Genomic DNA, 11,515 nt, shown 5'->3' on the forward strand with positions numbered 1-11,515 from the left:
TTATGTTCATACAAATATTTACACATGTTAAGTTTGCTGAAAATAAACGCAGTTGACAGTGATAGGACGTTTATTTTTTTGTTGAGGTTATAGTACAGAAAATGTGTATTTTCCCACAATATATATATATATATATATAGAATACAGGATATCTTACAATTACCCTTCTGATATGAAAGTTAAGAGCCAGCATGGAAAAAATATGGCAGTATCCGGGGGGCCCTTGCAGGTGGGGTTGGGAGTGTCACCTTGTTGCAAGGCGAGTTGTTCAGTTGTTCTTAATGAGTCCTACTAGCCCGGCGCTAACACCCCATAGTCTCAGTGCTGCAAGATCATCTCTTCCCTCAGGAGCTGGTTCCTTTACCTGACAGTCACTGAGAAACAAACACATGTTAACTTAAAGCTCACCTAAACGCCTAGTTATTTATATTGTCTACAGTCAGAATATACACCACATTGTACAAACATACTCTTGATGGGATACTTAACCATCACATACACACACAAAATACACTCCTCTTGTAAATGTAAATCATCCAACTCCAATTAACCCCCAAACACACAGACACAGAGAGACTGATTCAGGTTGATCCACTATACATACAGGGATGCTAAAGTGAAAGTGGTACCTGAAGTAGCAGCCACTCTTCTCCTCCAGCCCTTCATTGACGGCGCAGTAGATGGTGGTCTGGGCACCCTCCCTGGGGGTCTTCATCAGGAGCCAGGCGGGGGCTGACAGCATGGCACTCAACGTGGGGTACTTTGACTGCGAGTGGCGCCACAGCTCTGTCCGGATAACTCCGGGGTGCAGGGAATATGATGTCACTCCAGTACCTGATGGGGTGAGTGTAGGGATAGGGCCACTAACCTTAGAATGTTGACATTCAGAGACATCATGTGGCAGGGTAGCACTGCACTGTACACCAGTTATAACCTGATTTTGAAGCAACATTATTTGTTTGTATCATTTTTGTTGTGCATACTAAGACGGCTACTGACGGGGGGAGGGGGGGGGGGTAATGGCAAAGGTCATGATACTTGATGAGTACTCTTTGACAAAGGCTTCAAATGTATGGGCTTTAATCCACTAGTAAACATTAGTTACCTTATCTTTAGCCATGCATTGCTAAACCATAATAGTATACAGTAAAATCCATCCATAACTATGGTAAAATACAACTAAATGTAGACCTGTGTGTTGGAGCATCTATTTTCTGACCCCGCACAAAGTTATGGCCCATTGGTAATGTATTTCCATGTAAAGAGCTGGGGTCCACAACCCCTCTTTTACGCTGCTGCTATTCTCTGTTTATCATACATGCATAGTCACTTTAACTATACATGCATGTACAGTTGAAGTCAGACATTTACATACACTTAGGTTGGAGTCATTAAAACTCATTTTTCAACCACTCCACAGATTTCTTGTTAACAAACTATAGTTTTGGCAGGTCGGTTAGGACATCTACTGTGTGCATGACACAAGTAATTTTTCCAACAATTGTTTACAGACAGATTATTTCCCTTATAATTCACTGTATCACAATTCCAGTGGGTCAGACGTTAACATACACTAGGTTGACTGTGTCTTTAAACAGTGTGGTGGATGAATCATAATTAGTTGGGTAACATAAGTAATTAAGATGTCTTATCTGCATAATATGCTTATGTGATATAGTTGTCTATTAGAATGTATTTCTTTGGACTCTAGTGTTGGCAGTTGCACTTCTTCCCTCAGCTGGGGCTCAGTCACCTGGGGCCCAGAGAGGGGAGAGGTCAGGCTTGTCTTTCACATATCCCTGGTGCTATGCAGAATATCAGAAAGGGAAGAGGACAGGATGGAACATTGTCTTCATATGTGAATGTGTCTTTACCTATTCTTAAACCATGTGAAGGGATGGCATGATTAATAGGGAACCAATTACTTGTCTCCACAATGTCTGTGCACTAGTCACTCCCTCCTTTGGCATTGGGGGGAGGTGTATGGCAGTGTCTGGAACCATTGTATGTCCTCTCTGATGTTGCACTTATCCTGGGATAGTGTATGACCTAGAGGCTCACTCTCCTCAGTGAGCTTGTCCAGGAGTGGGGTTGAGAAGGGGCTTTACCTGAGTTAGGAGTATCAAGAGTTGACAATTGAGTTATGTCATTGGATGAGTTGGTGTTTTTGTGCTATACCGTACCAGGGTGAGACGGTTCCAGTTTGGAGTAGGAGGACCAGACACTGGTCTATACAATGAAAACTGTTGACACAGCAGTAACTGTCTGCTATGTATTATAGATACCTTTCATACAAATCTTAACCTTGTGACCATTCTATGTATCTGTTGTTCATCATGTAGATTGAGAGGGGTGTATCATGGCTATAAAAGATATTTGTATTTTTGTGTTGTCACTTTCAATGGTTCATTAGAGATGGTGCATCATTGAAAGTCAGTGCTATTGGAAAGCTCTTATTATTAAAGATGTAGTTTAAGTATAACTCTGACTGGTGTGTGAAGTTTGTCTCTCCTCATTTAGTAATACAGAAATCAACCACCACAACAGCTTGGAAAATTCCAGAAAATGATGTCATGGCTTTAGAAGCTTCTGATAGGCTAATTGACATCAATTGAGTCCATTGGAGGTGTACCTGTGGATGTATTTCAATGCCTACCTTCAAACTCAGTGCCCATGTGCTTGAAATCATGAGAAAATCAAAAGAAATCAGCCAAGACCTCAGAGAAAAATTGGAGACTTCCACAAGTCTGGTTCATCCTTGGGAGCAATTTCCAAACACCTGAAGGTACCACGTTTATCTGTACAAACAATAGTACGCAAGTATAAACACCATGGGACAACACAGCCGTCATACCGCTCAGGAAGGAGACGCGTTCTGTCTCCTAGAGATGAACGTACTTTGGTGTGAAAAGTGCAAATCAATCCCAGAACAACAGCAAAGGACCTTGTGAAGATGCTGGAGGAAACAGGTACAAAATTATCTTAATCCACTGTAAAATGAGTCCTATATCAACATAGCCTGAAAGGCCGCTCAGCAAGGAAGAGGCCACTGCTCCAAAACCGCCATAAAAAAGCCAGACTACGGTTTGCAACTGCACATGGGGACAAAGATTGTACTTTTAGGAGAAATATTATCTGGTCTGATAAAACAAAAATGTAACTATTTGGCCATAATGACCATCGTTATGTTTGGAGGAAAAAGGGGGAGGCTTGCAAGCCAAAGAACGCCACCCGCAGCATCATCTTGTGGGGGTGCTTTGCTGCAGGAGAGACTGGTGCTCTTCACAAAATAGATGGCATCATGAGGCCGGAAAATTATGTGGCTATAATGAAGCAACATCTCAAGACATCAGTCAGGAAGTTAAAGCTTGGTCACACATGGGTCTTCCAAATGGACAATGACCCCAAGCATACTTCCAAAGTTGTGGCAAAATGGCTTAAGGACAACAAAGTCAAGGTATTGGAGGGGCCATCACAAAGCCCTGACCTCAATCCAATAGAAAATGTGTGGGCAGAACTGAAAGATCGGTGTGAGCAAGGAGGCCTACAAACCTGCCTCAGTTACACCAGCTCTGTCAGGAGGAATGGGCCAAAATTCACCCAAATTATTGTGGGAAGCTTGTGGAAGGCTACCCGAAACATTTGACCCAAGTTAAACAATTTAAAGGCAATGCTACCAAATACTAATTGAGTGTATGTAAACTTCTGACCCACTGGGAATGTGATGAAATAAAAGCTGAATTAAATAATTCTCTCTACTATTTTTCTGGCATTTCACATTCTTAAAATAATGTGGTTATCCTAACTGACCTAAGACAGGACATTTTTACTAGGATTAAATGTCAGGAATTGTGAAAAACTGAGTTTAAATGTATTTGGCTAAGGTGTATGTAAACTTTCGACTTCAACTGTACATACTACCTCAATTAGCCTGACTAATCTGTGCGCCCGCACATTGGCTACCCGGACTATCTGCATTGTGTCCCGCCACCCACCACCTGTCAACCCCTCTTTTACACTACTGCTACTCTGTTTATCATATATGCATCGTCACTTTAACCATACCTACATGTTCATACTACCTCAATTAGCCCGACTAACCGGTGCCTGTATATAGCCTCGCTACTGCATATAGTCTCGCTACTGTTATTTTTCACTGTCTTTTTACTGTTGTTTTAAAACTTTACTTATCTATTGTTCACCTAATACCTATTTCTTTACTTAGAAATTGTACTGTTGGTTAGGGCCTGTAAGTAAGCATTTCACTGTAAGGTCTACACACCTGTTGTATTTGGTGCACGTGACAAATAAACGTTGATTTGATTACTGTACATTTAGCCAGTGAACATGATATGCAGTGGAAATGTAAAAACCCCCTAGATACATTAATACATTTCCTACACATAACTAGGTTAATTCATTTTTGAATTTGTCTAATTTCTAACTACATGTATATGAGTAGTAATAGAGCTGTAATAAGGCAACCCCTCACCTTTGGTCCTTCGTGCCAGCTCCCTAGAGAAGAGGAGGTTGGCCAGTTTACTCTGCTTATAGGCGATTACTGAGTTGTAACCTTTCTTATCAAAATTAAGGTCTTCAAAGTGGATTTTCCCTGAAAGAAGATGAGGTTGAGCCAGATAAAAATATAACTCAATTGATTATATTTATTTTATTACAAAAATATCTGAACAGGATGGGCTTACCGCCTTGATGAGCGATGCTAGACACATTGATGACACGGCTGGGGGTGGAGGCTTTCAGCATGTCCAGGAGCAGATTGGTCAATAGGAAGTGACCTAGGTGATTGACGGCAAATTGACTCTCAAAACCTTCCACTGTGAGGCTTTTGGGACACAGCATTATACCTGGGAGGAGTAGAGGGAGAGTATTTAAAGGATGGTTCAAAAAGCTCAAGCCCACAACTTTGACAATAAGAAACATGTTCTATTTCAAAGCAAATCCAGAGTAAGAAGGATCTTCAATGACAACACCAACACAAGTCAGGCTCTCAAAGCATGTTGGGTAAAATCTTTTTTTTAATATATATATATTTTTAACTTTTATTTAACTAGGCAAGTCAGTTAAGAACAAATTCTTATTTTCAATGACGGCCTAGGAACAGTGGGTTAACTGCCTTGTTCAGGAGCAGAACGACAGATTTGTACCTTGTCAGCTCGGGGATTCAGTCTTGCAACCTTTCGGTTACTAGTCCAACGCTCTAACCACTAGGCAACCTGTCACCCCAGTCTGCTGCATCAGTCTCACCTGCGTTGTTGATAAGTATGTCCAGACGGGTCTCTGTGGCAATGAATTCCCGAGCAAACTGACGTACTGAACCGAGGGAGGCCAGGTCTAGTTGTTGCACCACCACGTTAGTATTTCCTGTGGAACTGCGGATCTCTGCTGCAGCTGCTTCTCCCCTGGTGAGATCTCGGCAAGCCATGATGACCCGAGCTCCTGAGAACATGCAGTACCGTCAGTCTGAGAACACTCTCATCACTTTCCCCTCCAATAGAATATATAGGATCAGCCCTATCATCAGCTGAACAACATCCACTATCTATCATACCCCATCACTAAGCCTCCTACACTCAGGCCTTCCAATGAAAAGCCCCACAGTTGCCCTTAAATCCACATTTTCCTCAGATCGCATTGGAACTTGTTTGTGTCCAAAAGGGACCCCATGAAAGGTAATGTAAATCACAACACAATTAGAGTACAGTCCAATAGAGAAGTGGCATAGGCCTTCTGTACCTCTCATGGCCATATCCCAGGCCGTCTCCTTGCCGATGCCAGTGTTGGCACCAGTGATCACCACAGTCCTTCCATGCAGTTTGGCACGGCTGCGGCATATCCCACCGGCGATCCACTTTCGCAGTAAAACATAGCCTGGTTTGGAGACAAACGGCACTGAGCCAAAATATCACTCTTACTTCTTCTTATGTTGACCTATGAACCTTCCACTAGAGGCACCCTATCTGTTGATTGTGTAAGTACTGACAGGTTGGCCACCTCTCTCATGGGAATAGAAAGCATGTTCATTGGTCACATTGGCCCACAATACTTTTGTTTCTCATTGCTTTTAATCCTGGGACTATATGTGAAACATGTGGAAGAGTAAACATCCTTATTTTGGAGCACCAATGTGATCAATCCATGGACAGGGAAAGATAGAGCAACTGAGGGCACAACCTTTATTACTGGTATTGTGTAAACGTCTATGGTCGATACAGGTACAGTGAACAGTTACAGTCCAATAGAGAAGTGCTGTTAAGACAACAGTTCAAAAGGCACTGGACTGGTTCCATATGGGAGGAATGTCACAAGCCCTAATCTATCACAATTAAAATCTCTCAACCAAACAAGATTTAATCCTGGCTTAACATTTTTCAAGTCTGCGTAAAATATCCTTTCTTGTGGAAATAGGAATTGTTAACATAGCATATACTGTATGTGCAATTGTAAAGCCTTTACACACATAACAGTATATGTTGGGATCTTGGAGCTACAGGGAGTGAACACGTTACAAATCACAATCCTTAAATAGACACTACAATCAAGCATTACCACATACCACGGTCAGTCATGCTTCAGTGATTCTGTGGATTGTCATGTAAGTCAAGAAAAATTGACAATCTGAAGACTTTTACATCCTGTATGTTACAACACGGCACAACATACTTCATACAGTCAGTTTTGATATACAATACACTTGGTTGGTGGTTTAGTAGTGTTAACTTTTGTTGAAATTAGGCTACTATTCCCCTAGCATATATTTCCATGTAGAAATGTTAGAACAATATTACCATTATAGAAAACTGTAAAAGTAATTGAAAGGAGATCTGAGACCCACAATACATCAAGATAACTTGCATAGCAGTAGAGCTGTGACTTACTGATGGTTGTCACTGTGGTCACAGCACCGTACTTGACTAGCTGGTTTTTCTTCAACTCTTTCCACATCTTATCAACTCTTGTTGCCAGAACAGTTTGACTACCCCAAACCAGACAACTTAGCCTAGTAAATCCCGAGCTTAGCGAGTCTGGCTATTCTTCTTGAACTGTGTTGCTTTGAATGTTGTTACAGCACGAGCAGTGATACAGATCGAGTGGCTATGAATAGGTCTAAGTATCTTACATAGGAGGTTTAGTCTTATAGCCAGATTAAACCAGAACTACTTCCTTAAACAGTCAATGGTGCACCACAAGTATGGCACACTAGTATGGTTCTCCTCCTTGAAAATTCCTTAAAGTGGGATTGTGTGGTGTCTTTAAACACTGACTATACCAAACATTAGGAACACATTCCTAATTTTAAGTTGCACCTTAAAAATCCTTCTTTAACCTGTCTCCTCCCCTTCATCTACACTGATTTAAGTGGATTTAACAAGTGACATCAGTAAGGTATCATAGCTTTCACCTGGATTCACCTAGTCAGTCTATGTCATGAAAAAAGCAGGTGTTCTTAAGGTTTTGTATACTCAGTGTATTTGTCAAGAGAACACCTTAAAGACAGATCTTGTCTACCTCTGGTCCAGTGAGATTGTCCAAGCCCTGGTCCAGCTGCTCCCCCTCAATTTCAACATTGGTAGTAGTAGTGGCATAGTCCCTGTCTCTCAGGGGAACAGCATGCTCTCTGTGTATTTGAGTGTACTAATACTTCAACTTTTGTTATGATGATACATGAAAGGACCTAGTCTATGGGTAGGACCCACTGAGGTATGGGTAGGACCTAAAGTGCCACCTACTGGCCTATTGTAGGGCTACCATTTTAAAATAGTAATAGTAAAGGAAAATAGGACAAAAAGATGTAGCTAGATTTTGCATTGGCTAATTATTCATAATGAATGGAAGTTATTTTACTACAAAAAAATCTGGTAATCATATTGTTGATGTTGTCAAACACTTTGATTGGCAGGCTACTAGTGGTTATATTAGCATGTAAATCTAGGTGGGGCAAACTCCAGCAAAGCCAATACACAACCCAACAGAACACTAAACAATACATTAATTGGACTATAACGGTGACAAACTGTGCCCACAAACTTATGGGCCTACATAAAACTGTCCCAACAGCAGAGTCCCAACAGCAGTCCCAACACCTTACCACTACTGCACCTGGCTATCAGCGGAATCTTGTCTTGCAGCGAAACAGTTAATTCAGCCTAATTTACTGCCTTTAAGAAAACATAGCTGATATGGCTAACTTGTGTAAACAAATGTGGTTTCTACTGACAATTGAGATGTACAAACTATGGCATAAGGGGATGACGAGCGGATAAGAGGCAATTCAAAATTGCGATTAAGACATTCATGAGCGAGCTAGGATGGACATAATCAACTATTTGTTCAGCACTTTTGAAATGTACAGCGACAGAATTCAGAACATATGCCATTCTTACAGTATCCTCCCTGTACACCAAGTCAGAACCGTAGGATAAATAAAAGGGGGAATATAAACACATAATGAAAGCTCTTACAATATTCGATGATGACATTTCTTAAAAACAGACTTTGGACTACATGAAGGGAAAAGGAACCACATTTTTAGGTTTAGGCACATGGGCTACTAACAGCTTACTACACAACATACACTTAGTATTGCTTTCTTAGCTACCATATACATATCTCCCTGGCATATCACATAATTTATGCAGCAGCATAGAATACATTTTTGGGCTCATCTTGTTGTACTGTGCTCACTTGAACATGAAGGTGGCAAGGTGGTCCTTTGTGGGCAAATTCTTTCATCAAAGTCTGGCATTCTCTGGATTTATGATGCTTTCAAGAGAACTGGGAACTTGAAAAAAAAACACGATTGAATCATCTTCAGGTCAGAGCTCTAGAAAGAGGCCAGAGATCCCGACTTGAAAATCAGAGTTGAATTACTGTTCAAAATGTATTTTCCCAGTCGGAGCTCGTTTCTTTCTGAGTTCCCAGTTGTCTTGAACTCACTGAAGTCTGAGATTTCCCAGTTCCAAGTTGTTTTGAAAGCTGGAGAAGTCATGCTGGATTGACAGCATGGCCAATGTTGAATGTTTATCCTTTTAAGCTTGGAAAAGATACCCTTAAACCCAGACTTGGACCACACATCCACTCCAATGAATAGCAGGCTAGTGATTGCTTTGCAATTCTTGCAGTTAGCCACTTATTCCTTCCAAACCACTCGTTGTTGAATTTGCGATTTCCAACTTGTTCTGTAATGTTTATGTCCAACACTGATACATTTTATCTATAATTTCTCTTCATATGACAAGGATTTGCCAGTAGATTGTCGACTTGATTAATGATGATGACCATTTTGAAAGTATGATGTTGACATGAGTATGATGTTTATATGATCAGACCAATCAAAGCTACTGTAGATATAACGTGATTTGACGTCCTTTTATCTGTGGCCAATGACCTTGAGCCGCCTTGGATGAGCACTTCTAATGTATCTCAAAAGCAGCATTCAAGGTCTTGAATTTTCGAGCTCTCCCCGTAGATTTTGCTATATAACATTTTCCGCTGGCTGCCCCACCACTATAGAAAGTACTGAGCTGGGCTGAAACACCTGAATTTTGGAACTGCCTTACTCCAGAAAGCAAAAAAAAGAGACCATCTTTGTATGCATCTTTATTAACTCAATGATTTGTTATTATATTTATTTACATTGTTTGCAAACTGATATGTGACAAGTATTAATGCCAAAATAACATGCTTAAACACCCCCTGCCCTGAATGACTGGTCGCCACTACAGGCTGCACTCGAATCAATAATGAGTTAGTAACTAGTGAATTTGGAAAAAATTAAATAAAAAATATATGCGCATGTGAATTTTGTCATTTAGCCGGCTGAGCTAGACTCATCATCTAACAGTGGGGACGCTCCTGTATGTATACCGGCGCCGCCGGTTACAGCGAAATACTCTAATACTCTGCTTACCGTTACCAAGCTACTAGCTGGCTAACGTTAGTTAATTGTTACAGTAACGTTAGGTAGCTAGTCGTTTTTTTAACCAGCTTTGTCAGTTTGTTAGCCACTGCTAATACCCCCAGTTGTCACTCGACCCTACCTCCTCCGGTAGCTGGACTGGTGCACAAGGATACATACAGATTAGTAGCTAGTTAAATTAGTTAACACCAGCTACCTGACGTTAGCTAGCTAGCAAGAGATTCCGATCGGAAACGGGAGGGGCAACGGTCGGATGATAGGATAGGTAGCTAGTAGCTATCTTGCCAACACCTATACTCCCACGCACGAGCTAGCTCATTTTTGTTTAATGGTTTGGCCTAGGTCAAATCAAATGTTATTGTTTGCTTACATTATATACATTTTGTAGATGTTATCGCAGGCGTAGCGAAATGCTTATGTTTCTAGCTCCAACAGTGAAGTAATACCTAACAATACACACAAAACCCTCCCAAAAAATTAAGAAAGAAATTCAGAAATATCAACTTGCTATGTAGTCGGTTGTGGGCCTTAAAATAGCGGGTTGGCGTTTGAGAGCAACGTCGGTGTTACTTGCACATGATCGTGCAGTTTACAGACACTTCTTCAAAACATGTAGAAATTGCAGATTGACAAAATGAATGTTAGCTATATGGTATATTAGCATACTACTATTGCTTCTGGTAATCGCAGTTAGGTAAATAGAGCTACAGATGAAACGACTCTTTGAAAGCAAAAGTGGTGAGCCTTTTACATTGGATTATTATGACATTCACATGCATGGCTGCAACATTATAACAACATGCCTGACAACTTGTACCATGGAGAAATGTATCGAATTTGAATATGCATGATGTGGAGATAGTCATACAACATCCACAAATTTATCAAAATATATCTGCGCGTGTATTAGGAGTTGAAGAAATTATATTTTTGGAAGATGGAAACATGATAAAACTTGGAATCGTGTGCTTTTCATGATGGAGATGGTCACCCCGCCCTTGTTTTAAGATCGTAGCCAATCAAAGCGTCTACATCAAAACTGGAAGTGACGTAGAGATTTTCTTGCGCCTTCCTACGCGAGCCAAAAAGGGAAAAACGATAGCAGTCACCATTCTACATATCTTTGTTTTCCGCTTCACTTCTCCGCGGTTTGTTGTACTTTTTATTAAACTTCGGCAAAAGAGTGAACAAGGTAAGTCATTTGCATGCTTCGTGAATAGATGTAGATGTTGCCAGTTGTTGAACTCAGTTAGCTTGCTAGCTAGTTAGCAGTGGTGCTAGCTCAAGTCTTGCTGTTTGCATGGAGTCGTTGCAGAGTGGGCTGCAAGGAAGCCATGCACACTGCACTATCCGAATGTCACTACTGATCCAGAACAAGTTAGTTTGTATTGCTAGTTATAGGGAATGTAAAGATTACAAGACTGGAAACTGATCTTGGACCAGTGTTCATGAACAGCATTTTCTCTTCACACCTTTTTGGGCGACCAGACCAAATTGACATAGAAATGTTTTTTTTATAGATCTGTCATTCGCTTTGAAAGCATGTCTATGTTTCCGTTCTTAAGTTTCGTTTTTGCA

The 11,515-nt window shown here is 40.9% G+C and overlaps 1 protein-coding gene across 3 annotated transcripts; it reads right to left on the reverse strand.

Annotated features, from left to right (window-relative positions):
• Positions 1-124: 124 nt before the first annotated feature.
• zgc:153441 (retinol-DH_like_SDR_c domain-containing protein) lies at positions 125-7,633 on the reverse strand. 3 transcript variants are annotated; one of them, XM_064980305.1, is made up of 7 exons: positions 7,528-7,633; positions 5,755-5,889; positions 5,266-5,457; positions 4,704-4,865; positions 4,493-4,612; positions 630-834; positions 125-374 (listed from the first exon to the last, which is right to left on the reverse strand). In XM_064980305.1, exons 2-7 carry the CDS (start codon positions 5,765-5,767, stop codon positions 269-271), a joined length of 798 nt encoding a protein of 265 aa, XP_064836377.1. In that variant the 5' UTR covers positions 5,768-5,889; positions 7,528-7,633; the 3' UTR covers positions 125-268. The 3 variants fall into 3 exon arrangements, with proteins under 3 accessions (XP_064836377.1, XP_064836374.1, XP_064836376.1); XM_064980302.1 differs by lacking the exon at positions 7,528-7,633 and adding an exon at positions 6,897-7,248 and having other exon boundaries at positions 5,755-5,910; XM_064980304.1 differs by lacking the exon at positions 7,528-7,633 and adding an exon at positions 6,897-7,246.
• Positions 7,634-11,515: the final 3,882 nt, after the last annotated feature.

This window comes from Oncorhynchus masou, chromosome 12, assembly GCF_036934945.1.
Source record: "Oncorhynchus masou masou isolate Uvic2021 chromosome 12, UVic_Omas_1.1, whole genome shotgun sequence".
Taxonomy (NCBI): domain Eukaryota; kingdom Metazoa; phylum Chordata; class Actinopteri; order Salmoniformes; family Salmonidae; genus Oncorhynchus; species Oncorhynchus masou.

Bases quoted from the DNA above. Each gene is read 5' to 3' on its own strand.
- zgc:153441 (XM_064980302.1), bottom strand. From the start codon at position 6,963: ATGTGGAAAGAGTTGAAGAAAAACCAGCTAGTCAAGTACGGTGCTGTG. The intron at 4,613-4,703 runs GTAAGCCCATCC...ATCTTCTTTCAG, and splicing joins TAGCATCGCTCATCAAGGCG to GGAAAATCCACTTTGAAGAC. The intron at 835-4,492 runs GTGAGGGGTTGC...TCACCCCATCAG, and splicing joins GCTGGCACGAAGGACCAAAG to GTACTGGAGTGACATCATAT.